This window comes from Acomys russatus, chromosome X (genome assembly GCF_903995435.1).
Source record: "Acomys russatus chromosome X, mAcoRus1.1, whole genome shotgun sequence".
NCBI lineage: Eukaryota > Metazoa > Chordata > Mammalia > Rodentia > Muridae > Acomys > Acomys russatus.
This window is the reverse complement of record NC_067169.1, coordinates 117,656,888-117,677,357: the sequence shown is the minus strand read 5'-3', so window position 1 is coordinate 117,677,357 and position 20,470 is coordinate 117,656,888. Positions and strand designations below refer to the sequence as shown.

At 34.3% G+C, this 20,470-nt stretch overlaps 1 protein-coding gene across 17 annotated transcripts in view; it reads right to left on the bottom strand.

Moving 5' to 3' along the window:
- The window catches only part of Fmr1 (fragile X messenger ribonucleoprotein 1), a 36,104-nt gene that overhangs the window by 2,614 nt on the left and 13,020 nt on the right, over positions 1-20,470 (bottom strand). Inside the window, exons 4-17 of one of the 17 annotated variants that reach the window (XM_051142217.1) lie at positions 19,182-19,253; positions 18,635-18,783; positions 16,709-16,802; positions 16,507-16,623; positions 14,234-14,404; positions 14,044-14,122; positions 10,763-10,872; positions 9,200-9,334; positions 8,658-8,720; positions 6,329-6,415; positions 3,614-3,809; positions 2,866-2,973; positions 1,959-2,141; positions 1,203-1,291 (exon numbers count right to left, since the gene is read on the bottom strand). In XM_051142217.1, the coding sequence (XP_050998174.1) occupies positions 1,203-1,291; positions 1,959-2,141; positions 2,866-2,973; positions 3,614-3,809; positions 6,329-6,415; positions 8,658-8,720; positions 9,200-9,334; positions 10,763-10,872; positions 14,044-14,122; positions 14,234-14,404; positions 16,507-16,623; positions 16,709-16,802; positions 18,635-18,783; positions 19,182-19,253 (1,653 nt within the window). Of the gene's footprint in view, positions 1-1,202; positions 1,292-1,958; positions 2,142-2,865; positions 2,974-3,613; positions 3,810-6,328; positions 6,416-8,657; positions 8,721-9,199; positions 9,335-10,762; positions 10,873-14,043; positions 14,123-14,233; positions 14,405-16,506; positions 16,624-16,708; positions 16,803-18,634; positions 18,784-19,181; positions 19,254-20,470 lie in introns of those variants that run through there. The other 16 variants (XM_051142220.1, XM_051142218.1, XR_007830213.1 and 13 more) reach the window with 16 other exon arrangements.

Below are 20,470 nucleotides of genomic sequence, written 5' to 3'. Positions count from 1 at the left end.
TCATTAAAAAAAAAAAGACATTTAAAAATTCTAAATAATGTTCTAGCTTAAATTTTTGGTCTCAGTTTGTATCAGTCTAGTATAAACTGTAAAAAAACTAGTATTGTTACTTTCTAGGAACTTAATGGCCTTATTACTTGAATGCTGAAGAATAACATGACAAGGGGAATCTAGAAACTATGATTTGTAGAACTAGAATCCTAGGAAGGTATGAAGATTAGTGTAATTTAAAAATAACATTCTAAGGGCTATAAACTATTTTAAGTGTCAAGGCTGACCACTACTAGCTTTTTTTATCTGTTCCTTCAGAAACTGCCATGAAGTTAGGATTCCCTTAGAGTTGGCATGGATTATAAAGATTCTACTATAAAAATTTTGAGTTAAAATTAACTATTAATGGATATTTTTTTCTAGACAGAAAGGAACCCATTACTTGGTTTACAGATATAGAGTTAATAGTTATAAAGTGAAAGAGAACATGAGTTTTGAGAATCAGATATCAAAATTTGAATGTATATCACATCTTATGCTAGCTAAGTAACTATGGGCACTTAAATGCAGCTTCTCTTTACTTACCTATAAATTGAACAATTAAAACTTACATCAATGGATTACTGTAAGATTAGGTGAGATAAAACACATAAGAGGCACTTAGTAAAGGTACTTGGATGTGTTCAGGGAGTAAATCTGAAATTACTTAACAACTGGTTAAGCACTGACAATAGCTACTTGAGAAGGGATCCTCAGACTAGACTGTACATGTAAATGAACAGCTGACCCACAGGGCATGGGAACTAGCTGGATTATCATAAACCCTATCTTATCATGACTACAAGACAGATAAAGGCAAAGGGATATCTCTGCAGTTAAAGGGAGAGGGTACCTGACTCAGGTCAGTTAGTACACTTCATTCAGAATATTTGTTTCAGAGGGTTGGAAAACCACCAATGGGGTCTGAAAATTATTATTTGGCTGCCAAAGTATTAAAAAATACTTAAGACAACACATTCCCTGGAGAAATCCTCATACTTGTGTATTTGTCACAAAGGCCTAAGATTTCCACAATTGTAATGCTGAAGCAAAATATTTCATATACCGTGGAGTTATTATCATCTTTGGATATATTTTAAAATAAAGTAGAATAACCTTTCAACTCTCAAATGGCCACATTCAAACTACTTAGATGGAAAGAATTTACTAACTTTTACCTGCAGGGATCCATCAGCTGTTCTTCCTTTAGCCTCTCTGGGATTACGTGGACGATTATCTGTTCGGGAATGGTCCTCATTTCCTGTATTAATAGTTTAAAAACGTTTAACAGTTACTGACTCTAAAACATTTGCTCAAACTTTTATATTTTCAGATCCCCCATTTAGACCAACAATAGAAGCTAAAATGTAATGAAGAACCTATCAGTTTCAATTATTCAACAGTAAATAATCTACTCTGGTAACAAGAAACAAAACATTCTGAAGGTATTTTATGAATCAACAGGTCAACCTGGATTAACGATCAGATGCTGATTAGAAACCCCAAAGGGGAATTAGTTCTCATTATTTATTCAGTTTCCATAAATCATAAAGGAAGGCTATCTGATATTCTGCTACTACACAAACGAAAAAGTAATCATTATAATGATAAACACAAAGAATCTATCACCAAGATTTTTATTCAGCTTCAAACAGCTAACAGTTTACTTTTCATCTTTACTTCCCTCTCTTTTAAAAATTATTACACTTTTATTCATTTATTTTTAGGTGTGTATGTGTAGGGGCACATACACCACAGCTTATGTGTACAGGCCAGAAGATAAGTAGCAGAAGTTGTTTCACATTCCTTTCATCATGTGGGTCCTGGGGATTGAACTAGAGTTTCATACTTGGCAGCAAGTACCTCTATTCACTGAGCCATCTCATTGGCCTTTATTCTTTACTACTTAGTTATGTAAACCACTATACCTTTGAAGCCTCCTCCTCTTCCTCTTCCTCCTTGTCCTCTTCCTCCTCCTCCACGCCTCCGTCCGTCTCCTCTGCGCAGGAAGCTCTCCCTCTCTTCCTCTGTTGGAGCTAATGACCAATCACTGAGTTCGTCTCTGTGGTCAGATTCTGTTTCAGAAGCATTTGATGCTTCAGAATTAGTTCCTATCGAGAGTTAAAAGTTATATACCATTGTCTGACTTTTAAAAAAGGGTAACAGACGCTTCCAGAGATGAAGTTTCAGGGGTGAGTCTATATTTTTCCCAATTTAGAAGCCTACCAAAGAATATACCCATCTTTTGTGTTTTAAAACAAGAAATTTTAAATTCAAAATCAAGGGCTTGCCATATTTCAAGTAATTTTGCTTATACAATTAAAAAAGGGTGTTGTTAGCTACCTACGTTCATATCTGAAGGTGCCATATTTTTAAATAGCTGTGATCAATGGAGGAAAAATGTCTATAACAATTTAATACTTTCATAATCAAAATTTCTATGAGAGCTTGTAATATTAGGCATTGGGGCAGAAGGATGTACACATTTTAGCCAATTCTAAAAGCAGCCAGTAAGGACCACCATGATATTTGTGTTGCAGGGGAGGGTCTCTTGTGGGATTATCCCCAATGAAAGGGGATATATGCATTCCTGATGCATAGCCCACAATCTCCCTCCCACTCCCAGTGGAATGAGTGAACAAAGGATCCCTGTAAAACAACTCTTTAAGTCTGAGGGAAGTTAGTGACATAGGGGATGGGAGTAGGGAAAAAGAGCTCCACCACAGTGAGGTGGAAATTCAGTTGTAAAAAGAACAAACTGTTGGGAGGAGGGTTATGGGTTAGGTTCAACGCTGGCCTTATGAGTGGGTATCTCTCCCCACTCTGGAATATCACCTGTTCTACCTCTCTCTCTTCCTCTGTTGGAGCTAAAGACCAATTTTAGCTTCATCATTATAGCGTCAGTCCTGTGGATCTCGAAGGTTTTCCATCTTAAAGAGTTCCCTTTTGAAATGCAAATATTTGTGAGATGGATTATATTGTATACCATCATTAGCAAGTTACATAGTAGATACACAGTTGAGCAAGAAAGACAGAGGAACTCGTAGGTAGGTACTGGGTTTACTAAAAGTTACTGGGAGAAAAGAAAGAAGCATGGATAGAAGAGCTGGGAAGGCAAAGAGACACTTTGCCTACTTCTTGACTATGCCTATGGCTGACTTTGGCCATGCTACTCAAAATCACCTTATGAGCCAGAGGACGTAGACCCCTGATTTACATAGTCCATCCAGCAAGTATGACTAGCACATGCCTGACAAAAAATGAGCCACAGTACACAAATGAAAAAAGTTTTGGCTATACAGTAAAAAAATCAGGAGAGGTCTTAGGTCATCAACACACAAGGGCTTAAGCAGATTTATCCCCAATTAGAATATAAACAGAAATCACAAATGCCCTGTGAACTGTGTGTGTCATTAGCAGGCTTTTAGTCTACATGTGTCTTGAAACACAATTTGACCCATTGTGAGTTGGAAACCATGTAGTGAGAAGAAATTGTTATAATGGAGTTCTAATGAGATTAGAGATTACCAGCTATTAAATCTAGGAACAGATAAAGTTACTGAGGAAAATGCTTAGTTTGTACCTGAAGTATATCCAGGACCGCGTCTGCCGTGCCCCCTATTTCTGTAAGGTCTACTACCTCGACCCATTCCTTGACCATCATCAGTCACATAGCCTTTTTCCTTATCTGTACGATTTGGTGGTGGTCTAGAACTAGCTCCAATTTGTCGCAACTGCTCATCAATTTGTAATCTCTCCAAACGCAACTGGTCTACTTCCTATTTAAAATATACAAGATAACAGTAAAAATAATTTGACATTTTACTTAGTAATACCTTTCTCCTTTTCATCAGATAAAAAAGTATACTGAAAATATTTCAAGTTCAGTTAAAAGTTTATAGTAAACACTATCAACACAGAATTATCAGGAAATTGAATGTCTCCTTAAAAAGATTACTATAGATATACTTACTGATGTCAAGACTTAGAGATATAACAAAAACACTCAGTCTTAAAGTTATATTGAATAAATTCAAGATTGAGTGATTTGGCACTATTATTCAATTAGTCTGTGGATAAGGCAGAGATATGTTAGTTTGGGGACTTTTGGATGTATAATTGACTAAAAACAATTACTAAGAAGTATAAAAATACAAATAAATTAACAGACATTTAAGGTTTAATCAACTAACCTTAAATAATCACACATTATAAATGAGCTCAATGAAATTATTTCGTCAGTTAATATTTTAATTTGCAAAGCATTATGCTTGGGGTATTTTTAAAAAAGAAAATATATTATTTTTAGATATAATTATACAATTAAGGATCACTTATTTCCAATAAACTAAAAATGCTAATATACCTTTTTATGAGGGGGGGGGAAATCCCTAGGTGTCACATCAAAACACCTATGTCTCACATCATGCCTTGAAAAAAACTTTTTAAAATACTTAAAACTGTTTAAACAAGTATAGCAAACAACATAATTTGAGTTAAACAGAATTTATAAACTCCAAAATTCACTGATAGACCCTTATACGTAGTATGTGCAAGAACTTGGGTTCTGTCAAATCCAGACAAAACTTTCATTTTAATCTTTGCCTTTCTAACATATCCATGAGCATCTCACTTTTAAATTTTTTATTTTTATTGTTTTGGTTTTTCAAGCCAGGGTTTTTCTGTGCAGCCTTGGTTGTCCTGGACTCGTTTTGTAGACCAGGCTGGTTTCGAACTCACATCAATGCACCTGCCTCTGCCTCCCAAGTGCTGGGATTAAAGGCGTGCGCCACCATGCCTGGCTGGGCATCTCACTTATTAGCTACAGGAAGCAAGATATGTAACGACAGCAAATATTCAGTGCGTCAATCAAGAAGAGGTCATTGAAACTAACTTGTCAAAATCTTGGTTCTGACATCTGGTGAAAAAAAAAAGTCAGAATGAGAATCCACAGTTAATTTTACTTGTTCTCTAAACCAGAATCTGTAATAAACTGAGTAGAATAAAGGAAAAACTGAAGCTGAGTGAGCAGCTTCCTGTAAAGGTATATTTCTAGCTCATGGAATATGTTATTTAGGTCTTGCATAACAAAACGGTATTCCACAGTTATTCTACTTAGGCAAAGCAGTCAGTCTTGGTGAGATGCCAGAGCCAACCAAAAGATGATTTGGTGATGGAAAGAATGGCCATGGAACAGCTGCCAATTACTAGACAAGATGTTCAATAGAGAAAAATAAAATTATCTAAGAAAGAGCATTAATTCAAAGAACAAGGGACATGACACAATGTAGCCCTATATATCTAGGTCATGATAATTATTTTAGCTAAGATTATAAAGGAAAACACATACAACAGATTGTACATAAAACACTGTCCAACAGAAAATAAATGGGCAAATTAAAGTGGCATACTACCCAAGCCCACCTTGCTGGATGAAAACTTCCCATGTTTACTTAGTAAATGAATGAACAGAATGACCAGATACTGCACCTTTTCTCCTTTCACTCTTACTAGCAGACTCATTCACATTTTATTCTTTAAGTCAGCAAATACATCTTAACATACCATCATAAATAAAACATATCATTTTGTGGACTTTAAAAAAACTATATAAATCTGACACACACGCGCGCACACACACACACAAATAAGACATTATAAAAATAAAACAATTAGAATTTGATTAAATTTTATGACATTTGGGCCAAAGGGAAATTGAAAAGCATTTAGTATAGGGCAGTGACTTGCCTAAAGTCACATAGTTCATAGCTGTATTGCCAATCCTGTGCTCTTTCTACTAATAGCCTCAGGTTCCCACTTCCCAGCTTGCAAGCTAAAGGAGACATACTTACTGTAAAAACAGTAAGATGGACATACATTTAAACAGAGGACTTCACAAAATGCTAGGATTTCTATGATAAATAACATAAGAGGGACAACAAAGGCAAGTGCTATACAAAATTTAGATTGGAAAAGATTCACAAAATCTAGAAGGATCAACTATATTAAGATTGTGTGTATACATATATAAAAATCATTACCTAAATTGAGTCTAAGGGCTTAACAGAAGAATAATCATAAATATAGGAATGTATTGAGAGCCCTAAGATTTACAATGAAAAATTAACATGTTTTTAAAAGAAATAAACTAAAAACAATGAGAGTACTTTATTATTTTTACAAAGTCACACACTGTTGTGTATAGTTTAGAAGGATCCTAGTTTTGGAAAGATTTACTATACAGTTTTTAATAATTCAGCACAAGAAGATTAGAAATTTAAAGTCATCCTGTCCTCACCTTTAAATAGTTCAGGTGATAATCCAAAAGAACAGTGGCATTAGCGATGCTGTCTTTTGTTCCCACAAAAACAAATGGAACCATACCCTGAAAAAGAAATAATAACAGTGAACTGAAAGAACTAGTGATGGTTAATTTAAAAAAAAAAACAAAGAAACAAAAAACCGAAAAATAACTAATGACTAAATCTCTAGCATACGGTCTGGTAAGCAGTAAGCACACAAATATCCATTTAAAATATAAAGAAATATGTAAAACCAAGTTTCATATCTCAATAAGGGCAGATCAATAGAGTGATTCCTTAGATATCACATTGTTTTTAAAGACCACCATTTAAAGTCAGGAAAATAACATATATAACTAAAAATTATTCAAGCTTTATTGTGAGATGTGTAGTATAAATGAGATGAATACTTATGCTTTAATTCATTTATTATAAGTTTTACCTATACTAAATTCAGCTTAAAATCAGACACAAGGGATACAAATGTAAAAACACACATACAAAAAAACCCAAAAACAACAAAAAACAAACAAATTCAATTTTGCTAACCAAACCAACAGAATTCAAATCATGAACAAAAATCAGAATAAATTAAAATACACTGAGCTATCTGTAAAACAACAACAACAACAACAAAAAATCAGGGTAAAATCATAAGCATAATGTTTAACAAGTCCATATAAATCTCAAAAATATATTATGAAAATCTTACACAATTCAATCAGAAGAAAAACTTTGATTTTCTCTCTATGTATACCACTTTAATATAGGGGTTGTTTTAAAGGTACAATCTAAATATGTGTACTTTTCATTAGCATAAGAAAAAACCCAAGCCATTCCATATCACAACCAGTAGGGAAGCCTAGTCACAGCAGTACAAAGAGGGGACAATTAAGACACAGTCTAAGTTGAGAACAGTTTAATTAGTTTGCTACTGAAAAAATATACATGGTTATTGGTATTCACACATAACTAATGAAAAATATTACAGTTATAAGTGTTTGGCAGTTAAAAGGTATAAAAGACCAAGAATCTATCTCTTGAGCAAAGTACCACTCTTTCCTAAAGAATGTTTTCTTGGTACATGTAGTGATTGTTGGGATGCTTTTGCCTGCTTGCAGTCATTATAGAGTAGGTTCAGGATAAGGAAGGGAAGGACACAGGATTTTCTTTATCTTGTACAAGAATGTTACTACTGATGAAGAACACAACTGAACCATCAGAAAATATTCCTTATAGCTTTGTTATCATCTGGTAGGCATGGTACTGCTTCCTAGCAGCAGTGACTATCTGAACTATCAGGTGGCCAAGAAAACGTGTAAGGATTTTCTTTTTTTGTACTACAATATATAACCCTCCCCCAATATTATTCCTTTTTTCACTAGCATAGAGAGTCACAAAGGCATTAACTGTATTATTGCCAAGTGCCAAATATTAAGTGAGGGAATACTACATGCTTTCCAAGTAATCACCAAAATAAGCTTTAAATTCTGTGTTGTAGATTTAATTAGGCTGAATTTGAAGAACATCATTTAAAAGTATTTTCTCTTATAACAGTACAAACTGTTAGAGTACCCAAGGACAACTCTAATTTAAGTGTTTAATGAGAAAATCTGAATAAATTGAAAATAAAGAACAGTAATTATTAGGACAAAGTGATTCTCTGTTCTAAGATGAGAACTAGAATGCTCAGCAGAAAGGAATATCCAGTCTACTTGCTGTTTTACTTCTTTGGATAAATGACATTTTTCTTTTAGTCTCTCTGAGTTATACCATCCTTATTATAAGCAATTCTCATAGGCCAGATAAGAGACCCTGATATCAAGGAGTTTACAATGTGGCTGAGGAGACCAACAAGAAAACATAAAAAACATTATGCTCTGGATGAGCACACAGGAGCATGGGGTAGGTGAGAGACCTGTGGTAGGGTACACAAGGAAAGCTTCACTCACAACACGGTCAGAGATATAGAAAACGCAGGATAAAAAACAGTCTGGGTAGAATAAAACCATACTTGGGTTTCTAGTGTACATATCTAGAAGCAGCAATTATAATAAACTGCAGAGAATTTCAAGAATTTCAGTAGGGCTCAAATATCCCTAAAAGACATAGGGGAAAGGCTGGTAGGAAATGACATTGGACATGGAAGAACTACTAAGTGAAATGAAGTTGTTTGAGATTTAATGCAGGGCCGTGGATCCAAATACCCACAAACATTCCTCCACCAGCCCTCAACCATGAGGCTCATTTGTAGTCTTTCTTAACAAGGGGAATAAACATTAAAATATCAACTTAAAATGTATTTTTCAAGGAATGGTTTCCTACCTGCCAAGCCTTGGGTTCAGGTTTCTGGGGTTCCCCTGCTACAATTGATGAAACCACTAACACCTAAAGTAGTATAAGGAATGCAAGTGATGTGATTAACTATAATGAACGATACACAGAAGCCTGAACGCAGGACTTTCACTGCAGGACTTCTAAATGCATTTCTAAATAGGTTAGTTCAAATAGTGAAAATCAGTTTCTAAAATATTGCTTTAAGAAGTAACTAACATATCTAATTGAAGGTACACTGTGACTTACAACACCTGCAAAATTTAAGGAGTTACAGCATGGAAAAAAAAGTCCACCCTCAACTGAAAAAAGTGACCCCATTAGGTTTATAGCTTAAGATCTGTCATTGTGAATAAATGGAAAAATATGAATTACTTTGTTTTGAAATCTCATATGGTATCAATCATATGTGAAAACATAGAATAAGAGTAGCCTGCAAATCTAACCAGAGAAAACAGCCCAAATACCAAATGTGGAATCTGTGTCAAAGAAGTTACTTTTAGTGTGGTTAGAGGTGACAAATTAATTCTTACCCTCTGAACTTTTGTACTGTTAGGCTGAGAGAAATGGGTGCTGTTTTCCTTTGTATCTAAATGTTTCTTTTCTTCAGAGGAATTAGGTCCAACCCTTGAATTACTGGAAGGTAGGGAATTTGGTGGCATAATTTCCTTGATAAAAAACATAAACACAAAAGATAAAAAGTACCAATTTTATAATTATTTAGTTCCATTACTGTATCAGTGACTTTTTTTTTGTTAAGCATAGCCATTTAATTATGTATAAAGCAATCTTATAATTCAACAAATTAAGGACAAACAAAATGTTTAAAGTTCACTTTTTCTCATTAACAATGATGTTTAAGAGCACAGATTACTATTAAAGGGTTTTAATATATAAAATTATAGGGAGTAAAAAATTATACAATTAAAAACCAAATCAGGGGTTAGAGACAGATGGCTTAGAGGTTTAAGAACATGTACTGTTCTGGCAGAGGAACCGAGTTTGGTTTCAGCAACCAAGTCAGGCAGCTTACAACTGCCTGCAACTCCATCTCAAAGGGATCCATTCTCTCTTATGTTCTCTCTCTCTCTCTGTCTCTCTCTCTCTCTCTCTCTCTCACACACACACACACACACACACACACACACACACAGACACAGACACTTTAATGAATAAAAATAAATCTTAAAAAACACTAAGTGGGCCAGCACTGGGGAGGCAGAGGCAGGCAGATCGCTGTGAGTTCGAGGCCAGCCTGGTCTACAAAGTGAGTCCAAGACAGCCAAGGCTACACAGAGAAACCCTGTCCCAAAAAAAACCAAAAACCAAAAACCAAAACAAAACAAAAACCCAAAACCACCCCACTAAATAGATTTAACTTCAATTAAAATAATTTTTTGTAAAAGACAGCTAATTAACATAAAAATTCTGACCTTGTGTTTAGACAGCATCTTGAGAATACAATTCCATCTCGGACCTTGTTGTTCCTTCCCACATCCATACAGCTACTTAAAAGGTTACTACCAATAATCTTATGTTCAGGTAGATAAGACTGAGAATTAATTGCCATTTATGGCAGAACCTATAATGTACACTTTGTATGAGCAAACTCATGGCTATCTATTATAAGATCACAAAATAAGATAAATAGTGGTAAAAATTACTTAACTAAACACCAGCATTAGAAAACTGGGTGGTTGGTGGTGGCACATGACTTTATTCCCAGTACTCATGAGGCAGAGGCAGGCAGATAGAAGGTCAAGGCCAGCTTGTTCTACATAGACAGAGTTCTAAGACAGCCAAAGAAAACACAGAGAAACCCTGTGTTGCACAGCCAAAAACCAAACCAAACCAAACTCAAGCAGATAGTCTGTCTAAAAACTGCTTTATATTCATGCTCAATAGTAGAGCACATACCCAGTAGGCACAAAGTACTGGATTTGATTCCCAGAATCACAAAAAAAAAAAAAAAAAAAAAAAAAAACCTTACATGCATATAATACAGGAGCCTCTACATTATTAAGTAAAACACAAAGACACACACACAAAAACTTACTTTTCTTAGACAAACAAGAAACATTAGCACTATTACATACCTCTTCTTGTGGCACATTTTTCTCACTTTCAGCCTCAATCCTCACCCTCACAACTCCTGACTTGTCCACGATCTCTTGAATCAGTTTTCCATTTTTTCCTATTACTTTGCCTAAGAAATAAATAATTCATGTTTGGCTTTAAGAAGGCACCACTCAAATCCTACAAGCACACTTCACTATAAACTATCTTACACATTCACATATACATACTGGATTATAAAATTTAAAACAGAAGCTTCTTAAGAAGAAGATAGTTTAATTATAAATTAGTCTCTTTGATTAGGTCATTATTTAAACTCCTTTGGTCAGGTACTACAGTTGATTAGTACTTGTAAACTGATTGGGGAATTTAAAAATTTTAAAGGTTACTCAAAGAGAACCTCTTAACTACAGAAGAGTGTATACTTTAAGCTTACTGGGACTGTTGTATTTAGCACTCTGTAAAGCTCTACAAGTTATCACTTGATAACTTCAATTTTTATCTAGTTCTGATTCACATTTCCTAATTTATAAATAGAAACTATTTTTAGAATTATGTATGGAATATTGGCAAATGTTGTTAAGTTTAAAGGGAACTCAGGGAGCTACCTAAATACTAAAAGGAACAAATTCTTCAGGCTAATGTAACTAACAGAATATTATTTCTATGTACTAGTCACAATTTAGAGAAGCATATTCAAAGGTAAAGCACACTTTCAGATAACTCAAAATGACAATAAAAGTTTAGAAATATTCTTCAGTAATATATGTTGAAACACAGAAGAATCAAGTACTAGTAATAAATAGCATTTGGTTGCACCTCTGTGTAAAATTCAATTATATATAAAACTGGGTCATGACTGCTTTCATGGCCACCATCATACATGAGTATATAGCAATAATTTATAAGTTAGGCACTACTAATTCTAGAAACCCATATATGAGCTATATCAAATTTCAAGGGCTCAGCCTTGGAACCTAAACCACTTACATAAGACATGACTAAAATGCTGTTATAAGCTTGTTCTACCACCTCACCTGAGGCAAAATTGGTGAAAAGGGAAGTCAAAAGTTGCTTTCAGCTATTCTAAATAAGAAACTGGCAAAAGATCTTCTTACAGAAGGATTCATGGTTCTTGTAACCAGAGCCACAGCTTTGACATTCTTGCTGTGTGTGAACTCCTCATTTCTCTACCATGAGCTCTTTGGATTGGCCAGTGGTTAGAGGACAAAACTCATGCTACTAAACCAGGATTCCTAATTTAAAATGTTATAATTTCTGCTCTACTCTTCTTCAAATGAAAAGCAAGTAAATATAGATATACATATACAAACATACACTGTTTTTTTCTGTAAAATCCTTATTTATTCATGAAGGTTAACTTTAATAAAGGTATAAATTAGCATAAAGAAAAGTGGTGTTTTAGCATGTTTCTATTAAGATAGTATCTTGACTACTGAAATTCATTGTTAAACTGCATAAAGAACAAGCAACTTTTTTGTTTGTTTGTGCGAGACAGGGTTTCTCTGTGTAACCTTAGCTATCCTGGAACTCACTCTGTAGACCAGGCTGGCCTCAAACTCACAGAAATCCACCGCTTCTGCCTCCCCAAGTGCTGGGATATAGGTGTGTGTGTACATGCCCGGCCACAAGCAACTTTTTAAGAAAGATAAATTGGTGTGCATACTGAAAGTTTGTGAAAAACAGAAAATAAGTAAGTAGGTGAGATTCTACAGAACTCATGAAATTCTAATTACAACATCTCCCTGAACTTCTGCCCAGCAAACCTCAGAAAAAAATGCTTTCTGAATTCCAGCATTCCCAGTATTACAGCATGACTTCCCCAAACAGAATTCTCTCATATTACTAAGTATAAACACAATGAAAAGTCAGTTACACTGATTTACAACAGGCTTTTTGGTGAAAAGAAACTTCAAACATTCTCTACATCCAATACAAGACTACAGGTATAATGTCACTTTCATCTTTGGTAATCTAATCTAATCTAGTCTAGTCTAGTCCTATTACTGCAGTTGCTTCCAAACTCCAAAGGAACAACATGCTATAAATCTGTTGTAATGAAACGGAGTAGTTATGAATAAAGAAAAGAAAACATCAATTTTCTACTGCGCACAGAACTGTGTTAGGTACTACACATACCTACATTTCAATTAAGTAGCTAGGCCATTAATTACCACATTCATATATACGCTACTCTCAAGAGCTAAATCACCCAAAGTCACAATGCTACCAAATATGTCTAAGCATGGTTCTAACATAATCACTTCATCCTGTGCTATGTATGCATCTTCTATACAACTGCTATGTGTATTGGTAACACTCCATTCACATACTTGTGTTGTAGCATACATGTAAACTAACTTCACTGGTATTTATACCTTACCGTCAAGCTGTTTTTATTAATGAGAAAAAAATTCCATGACTCTTGGGCTTTTTTGGAGTCAGGGTCTTGCTATGTGTACCTCTGTTATCCTTGAATTTGTGATCCCATCTCCTGAATGCTAGAGCATTACTAGTGCTTTTTAAATGACACTGAAAGATGATTACAATTCTATTTTGATGAAATGTAGCCATGAATCTTGTAAACTATGTATATAAAACACATAAAGTTATTCATTTTAAACTTCTACAAGAGAATTAAGAGACAATATACCCCAAATTAACTTATAAATTAAAAACACATTTTGTATTTTCTTTTATAAAGCTATACCAGGCTTTGGTTTGTTCTACTAAAGCTAGCTGAATAATTTGGGAACGCAAGTAAAAAGTTCCTAATGCTAACACCCACCATAGTGATGATTAAGAAACATTGTTCAACTTAAAAGGAGGAGCTACCAATGACTCCATAAAATCTCAGGATATTTGGAGTTTAATTTACCTTTCAAACTTACTACATCTAGGTAACATACATCCAGATCTTGAACTTAGCAATAACTGACATGAATGCAATCATTTTACCAAATATCTCCAAATTATAAAACTATTTCATCAAATATTACCAACTATAAAAAAAACTAATACTATTATACCAAAAATACACTATGAGACTAGGTAAAATTTATCCTTTCAGCCATTTATAGGTCTGAACTACCAAAGTACTTCTTGTATATCTTCTGAAAATATAATCTTTACACTATAGGAACAGGCTACATTTCAAAGATTGCTTCAATTAGATTACACTTTTCAGTGATGGAAAGAGATTCAACTGGTATAGAACCTGTCTGTGTACTAGAGTTTTGTTTTTCTACTATATCTTAAGTTTTTTTTTTTTTTAACTTACCTACTAAGTTACGTGGAACTTGTATGACATCTTCAGCAAATTCCAGAAAGCTTCTAGCCTTTTTCACTGCATCCTGATCCTAGTAAAGAAGGGTGGAGGGGTGTAGTATCAAAAGAAAAGATTTAGCATTTGAAATGCTGTCTGTTTGCTTCTTTGAGGGGGGAAATGGATTATATGGTGAAATATTTACCTCTCCATAAATATGAAATGTGCAGGTATCCTCATCTAAATCAATAGCAGTAACCCCAGGTACTTTTCTAGCTTGCTGAATATTAGCACCATGAGTACCAATTGCTAGACCCATCAGATCTTCTCGTACGATAAACTGTTCATGAAATCTTGAGGCAAGCTGCCTTGAACTCTGAAGAGAAATGCACAACTGGTGAACATGCTTTATCAGTTATTAAGACAATTTCATTTAGGTCAGCCATGTAAATTATCTTGACCCTATATATCAGGGTCCTATAAATTGCTTTAGTTGAAAACTAATTTTAGAATCACACACAAGTTTGTTTTAGGCTACTAAAGGTCTGTGCCATTTAAAACATTTTTTTTTTTTTGTTAACAGGAAAGAGCTTGTTGACAGTTTTTCAAAGTTACTTTTGAAAACCTATTTGCAAGGCTGCCTTTGTTATTCAATGATATCCACAATATAATAATTAAGAAGCAGACAAAATATTCCCAATTGAAAAATAGCTCACTTGGTCTGACAGACTCAATTAAATTTAAATAACAAAATTAAAAATGCCACCTTTAAGGAAAAACTATTCACTGCACTTTTTATTATAGATATATTAGTAAATTTTAAGAGAAATGGTGCCATTTTCATCATCTATCATGAGGTATGGGGGATCTAAACTCCTTCTGTTGAAATGTGGCACTAAAACAACACACTCTCCAGTCCCCAAAACTAAGGAAAAGTTTCCTAAAAGTTTGTGTTTTGGCACTTAAGTGATGAGCACTTACAGAATACAGAAATATAAAAATTGTATTAGTTATACATTCAGAGTCTGCAAGACTTTGTGATATGGATCCATAAGCTTGATGAACTCTTTAACATAGTCAGCAATGACAAACTAAGTTCCAATGATACCCCACACATGTGGATAATCACTGCTTTTAAGTAGCATATAAAAACTGAATGTTTAGTTCTAACATGCCATTAATGAAAACCAAACAGATTAGTGGCTCATGTTAAAAATGGGTATTTCTTAAAAGGATTTATGGACCTCTTTAATATTAGTAGTGAAGAAAATAGGCATGCACACTAGTTTATCATTATTCAACACACCTCATAATTTGAATGATGGATATATCTAACGTAAGCTATTTTAAAAAAACAACAGTTTTTCTAAAGATAGTAGTAAAGTGTACAAAGTTTTCTAAGATTTTCCAAGAAGTCATGTTTTTGCATTTTGATTCATTAGCTTGGTTCATTCTTCCCATTGATAATTTATGGATACATGTAAACCAAAGGTATGGTAAAGACATTCAAGAAGAATTAGATGCTTAAGAAGAGGTATATGAGTACATTTTCATAATACTCACAATGAAATTACGAAGGCTGCTGTGGCCTAAAAGTTATGAGAAAGTCACTAAACAAACCACAAAAGTGTGAACATGGGGGACATCAAGAAAGAATGAGAGCAAAAAACAGTCAAACGGACCTCAATGTCCACTTAGCAAACAAAAGTAAAATTTTCCTTTCCTGTTAAAAGGTTATCGATTACACATCAAGTTGGAAAATGACAATTTTCACAGCCTCAACTACCTTTTCTCTTAACTGCATTTTGAAACTCCCTTCTTTTGCTATATCAACTGATGATTCCCCCTTAACAGAATGAATAATGATGAGGGAACGCTCCAATTTGACAGCAATCTACTTGAGTTGGTACATTAAAATAAAATCCATTTAGTTTCTATGGTAATGGATGGAAGTACTAGATAGTTATCAATGAAAATAAATGCATGGTAATGGCAATTACTGGAGGATTAATAAAAGTAGATAAAATGCACCTTAAGAGACGAAATAGTAAGTTAGGGAAATAGCCTCTGGCAGGAATCTGAGGACAGGAGTTTTAAAGAGTGACAACCAATTAGAACGAAGAAGTTCTATACCCCTTTAAACAGAGATAAACATATATAATGAAAGGAATAAGATATTTAAATACTTTCTAATACTTTAATGATAACATGTTACATAGAAGAAGTATTGTCTCACTTTATAGCAGTGTCGACAAACTTGGGGTAAACACGAAATGTCCAAAATTTCCTTGAAATATATGAATGCTATGTAATTTCAAAATAACAGGCATGAAAGCTTTAGTATGGTTATATTTTATACAATTTAAGTTTTCAAACTATTGGGAAATAGTAAATAAACAAGCTGTCCATACTTGAATTTGAGAACCATACAGTTATTTCTGGACAGCCTTACCAATAGTGCTATGGAAAGAAACATACCTCCAGTTGTTTACTGGCTTCTTCATTTCTCAGTATAAGAGACAACTTAGTGCGCAGACTTCGAAAGTGCATGTCAATCAACATGTGTGCTCGCTTTGAGGTGACTTCGTTGATGGACTGAGTGATTCAAAGTTAACAATATTGTTACCAAAGCAAATGCCCCAAATGAAATAAACAAAACTGGATAATTAAAAACACTCACCAAAATGACCAGCTGATAATTTTCTGGATCATAAGTTACAGAGAAGGCACCAACTGCCTTTTTAAAATCTTTATGTGCTGATTCTTTGGCACACCTAGAAATAAAAAAATACTCATCATTCATGAATGATCACCAATCACTAGCACAAATATATAGACAGAATTACACTAAGAAGCACATGTGGTGTTACATGCCTGTAATGCCAGCACTCAGGGAGGCAAAAAGATGTGGGGATCTCTGTGAGTTTGAGGTCAGCCTGGTCTACAAAACAAGTCCAAGACAGCAAAGGCTACACAAAGAAACCCTGTCTTGAAAAAACAAACCAAAACAAACCTCCAAAAAAAGAATTATACCAAAAACCAAGGATTTATATTAACTTTTACTGGAAAATACTAGAGCTATTTACAAGTTATATTCTTTTTTTTAATACATCTTTGAAATAGTCAAAGCAAACTTTTTTTTTTTTTTTTTTTTGGTGTTTTCGAGACAAGGTTTCTTACTGTAGTCTTGGCTGCCCTGGATTCACTTTGTAAGACCAGGCTGTCCTCAAACTCACAGAGATCTGCCTGCCTCTACCTCCTGAGTGCTGGGATTAAAGCATGTGCCACCACATCCCAGCCAAAGCAAACATTTGACACAATAAATAAAGGATAAAAAAGTAGCTAAGTAAATTTTTTTGAAAATCTCATACACAGGCATCTATGCCACCTCCATCTTCTGTGTCCCTCTACCTATTTTTTAAGCACTTATTTGCCTGTGTTTCTGCGTGAGTACATGCATGATATGTGTGAACATACACATGATGTGTGTGCATACATGTGGGCCATACCATGCATGTGAAGGTAAAGGGACAACCTACTGGAGTTTGTTTTCCACTTCCGCTGTGTGACGCCAACTCAAGCTGCCAGGTGTGGCAGCAAGTTATACCTATAGTTATTTCATCAGCCCTAACTTTGCATTTTTCCCCCTCTTTTGAGATATGGTCTTATGTTAACCTTAAACTCAATTATGTAACTGAGGGTGGCCTCTACATGAGTGTTGAGATTACAGGCTAAAGAGTCATGCTCTTAAGGAATTGCTGTTAGGGTTAAAATGCTGAATGAGCCACATATAAGGGTATCACTCACTTCTATATAATTCCTGATTTTGCTTATAGATAACTCAGTATTTTAGTGGGCCAAACTGAAACTTAAGAAACTACAGTGTCTCTAAATTTCTTTTGTTCTTTTTTTCTTTTAAAGAAAAATAGCTATGTCTGTTAAAACAGAGAATACATATAAACATGCATATGTCATCTCTAGAATTAAAAAAAAAGATTTCTATGTATTCTGAATTATAATATGGCATTTGTCTAGGGTAGAAGTTCACATCAGACTTATTGGACCTTTAAAAGTCAATCTCTTATCTGAAGTATTTAACACCATTCCAGATAAAAGACTACAGACAGGACTTTTCCAAGCCTCTTCAGCATTAAACTTAGTATATATTTTTCTGAAAGTATTTTATCTAAAAAGGAAAGTGTTAGGAGAAAAATTTTGTAGTCTACAATGTGACTTTTGATAGAATTATTATTTTGTTATTTTCAAAATCTTAAAAGCTTATGAAAAAAATTGGTTTAGAGAACTTGATGTACATTACACACTTTAGCCATATATCAAGTAAGTTTAGACAAATACAAGACTTACTTGATTATATAACTAGGGAAATACTTATCTTTTCCCCTTCACTACTGTAACTAAACTACTTTTGCCAAAGTTCACTGAATGCAAAAACATACTATTTTAAAATTTACACTTTGAATAAGTAACCTGTATACCTATATCTGCATAGGTATGTTAAAATGTCTATTTGTAAAAATATACACCCTTGCACATTCCCAGCATTTTTTAAATATAGCCTTCTTTTTTATTCTGTATATCAACTTACATTTGTCGTAAATCTTCTGGCACCTCCAGTTTGATCTTATGGAAAGTATCTTTTGTAGCAGGTTTGTTTGGATTAACAGACCGTAGACGCTCAATTGTAACAATTTCATTGTATGTAGCATCACATGCTGCATATTCTATCACATAAAACTGAGAGAAATAAACAGGTCATTCTTAGTCATATTTAAAAGAATAGAAACCTATATAACTTTTCCTCTCTTTCTGAGACAGGACCTTATTAATAGCTCAGCCTAACCTACTACTTACTAGATAACCAAGGATGACCTTGAATCCCTGATCCTTCAAACTTGATCACTTAGTGCTGGGATTAAAGCTCTGTTCCTACTATCATTTTAAAATATAAACTCTCAGGGAAGAGGGGAACTTTATTCAATGGAACACATAGTATTTATATAGTAAACTTATAATGAAAACATTTTCATAAAATGACTTAAAATTAGGCAGTAATTCAAATGACACCAAAATTAAAATGTAGTACCTGGGTTTTTAAAAAGGTAAACAGTATAAACAAATGTGCATTTTCCTACCTCACCCTTTATCATCCTCACTTTAGCTAACCACCAACAGCAAGGCTCTTTTTCATTTGCTCTGGAATAAACCTACACAAAAATGACAAAAACAGAATATTTGTGATTAACATAATTCAGAACCAGCAGACATCACACATTGAGGGAAACCTCTTTAAAAGCCCCTACATATCTTTGAAATTGTATGCCACGTGTCTTTAACCAAACTGTACCTATATACTGACCTAGACAAAGATACATAGTTGGAAACAACCTGAAAACTCATTGTTAAAAAAAAGCTCTTTGCTTACTTCTCTGTTCTATGTCAGTAATACTTAGTACACTTAACATGGACACTTGACAAAAGCTGACATCCATAACATGGGTAGGTTTTCCTCTATAGGTACTTAATGAGCTACAAAGTGTATCTGAAATCATTTCAACATCATTTTGCTTTATTATGATAAGTAAAACTAGTCCAAAGTCACAGACAATGGCTACAACTACCTGTTCACTAAGCAGTTAAGTTCACTGACCACTCAGCCAACTAGGTTCCTGGCCTTCATCTCTTCTGAAGGCTACACTGTTGTTCAGACTCTTCCTCTCCATGACAAAGAATAAATCTATTCAGGCAATATTTTGAATACCATTTTTTTTCTGGCTCATATACACAGTTCTAATAATTATCTCTTAGGAAACCACCCGAAAGTTCATTTGCAATGTGTAGCATGGAATTTTTTGTGACAATACTAGCAAATAAGTGTTAATAGAATGTAAGTGCCTACATTCTAGCTTCTGAGGTAAGTTCTATGATGCATCTCATTGGGCCTTACCCGTCATTCAACTAAGTTGAAAAAACAAAATGGTTTTCTTTACCCCTCCAAATTCTTGCCATGGAAACAAACAAACAAACACATAAACTGACCTTTGCCTTTACACAGTCTGCAACCTACAGGGAAGTAATTACCAGAGGGTTTTGAAAAAGAACAAACATTTATTTACTTGGTAACTTAATTGTATGGTTGCACATGTGGAGGTCAGAGGATACCCCTCCCACACCCCTCCTTTTTTCTTTCTACTATGTACGATCTGGGGATCTAACTCAGATCATCAGCCTAAAGGCCTTTAGAGGTTTAGATAATATCTCTATTTACAACTAAGATCTCTTGCAAAGCGAAACCCAGAAGACACTAAATACATTTTTAGGCAAATAAATAACACGTTATCCCTTATTTAAATTATATGGAGAAGAACAGTTTTGGACACTCAGAGACCTCCGACTAGACTCTGAAATATCATTGCTGCACCTG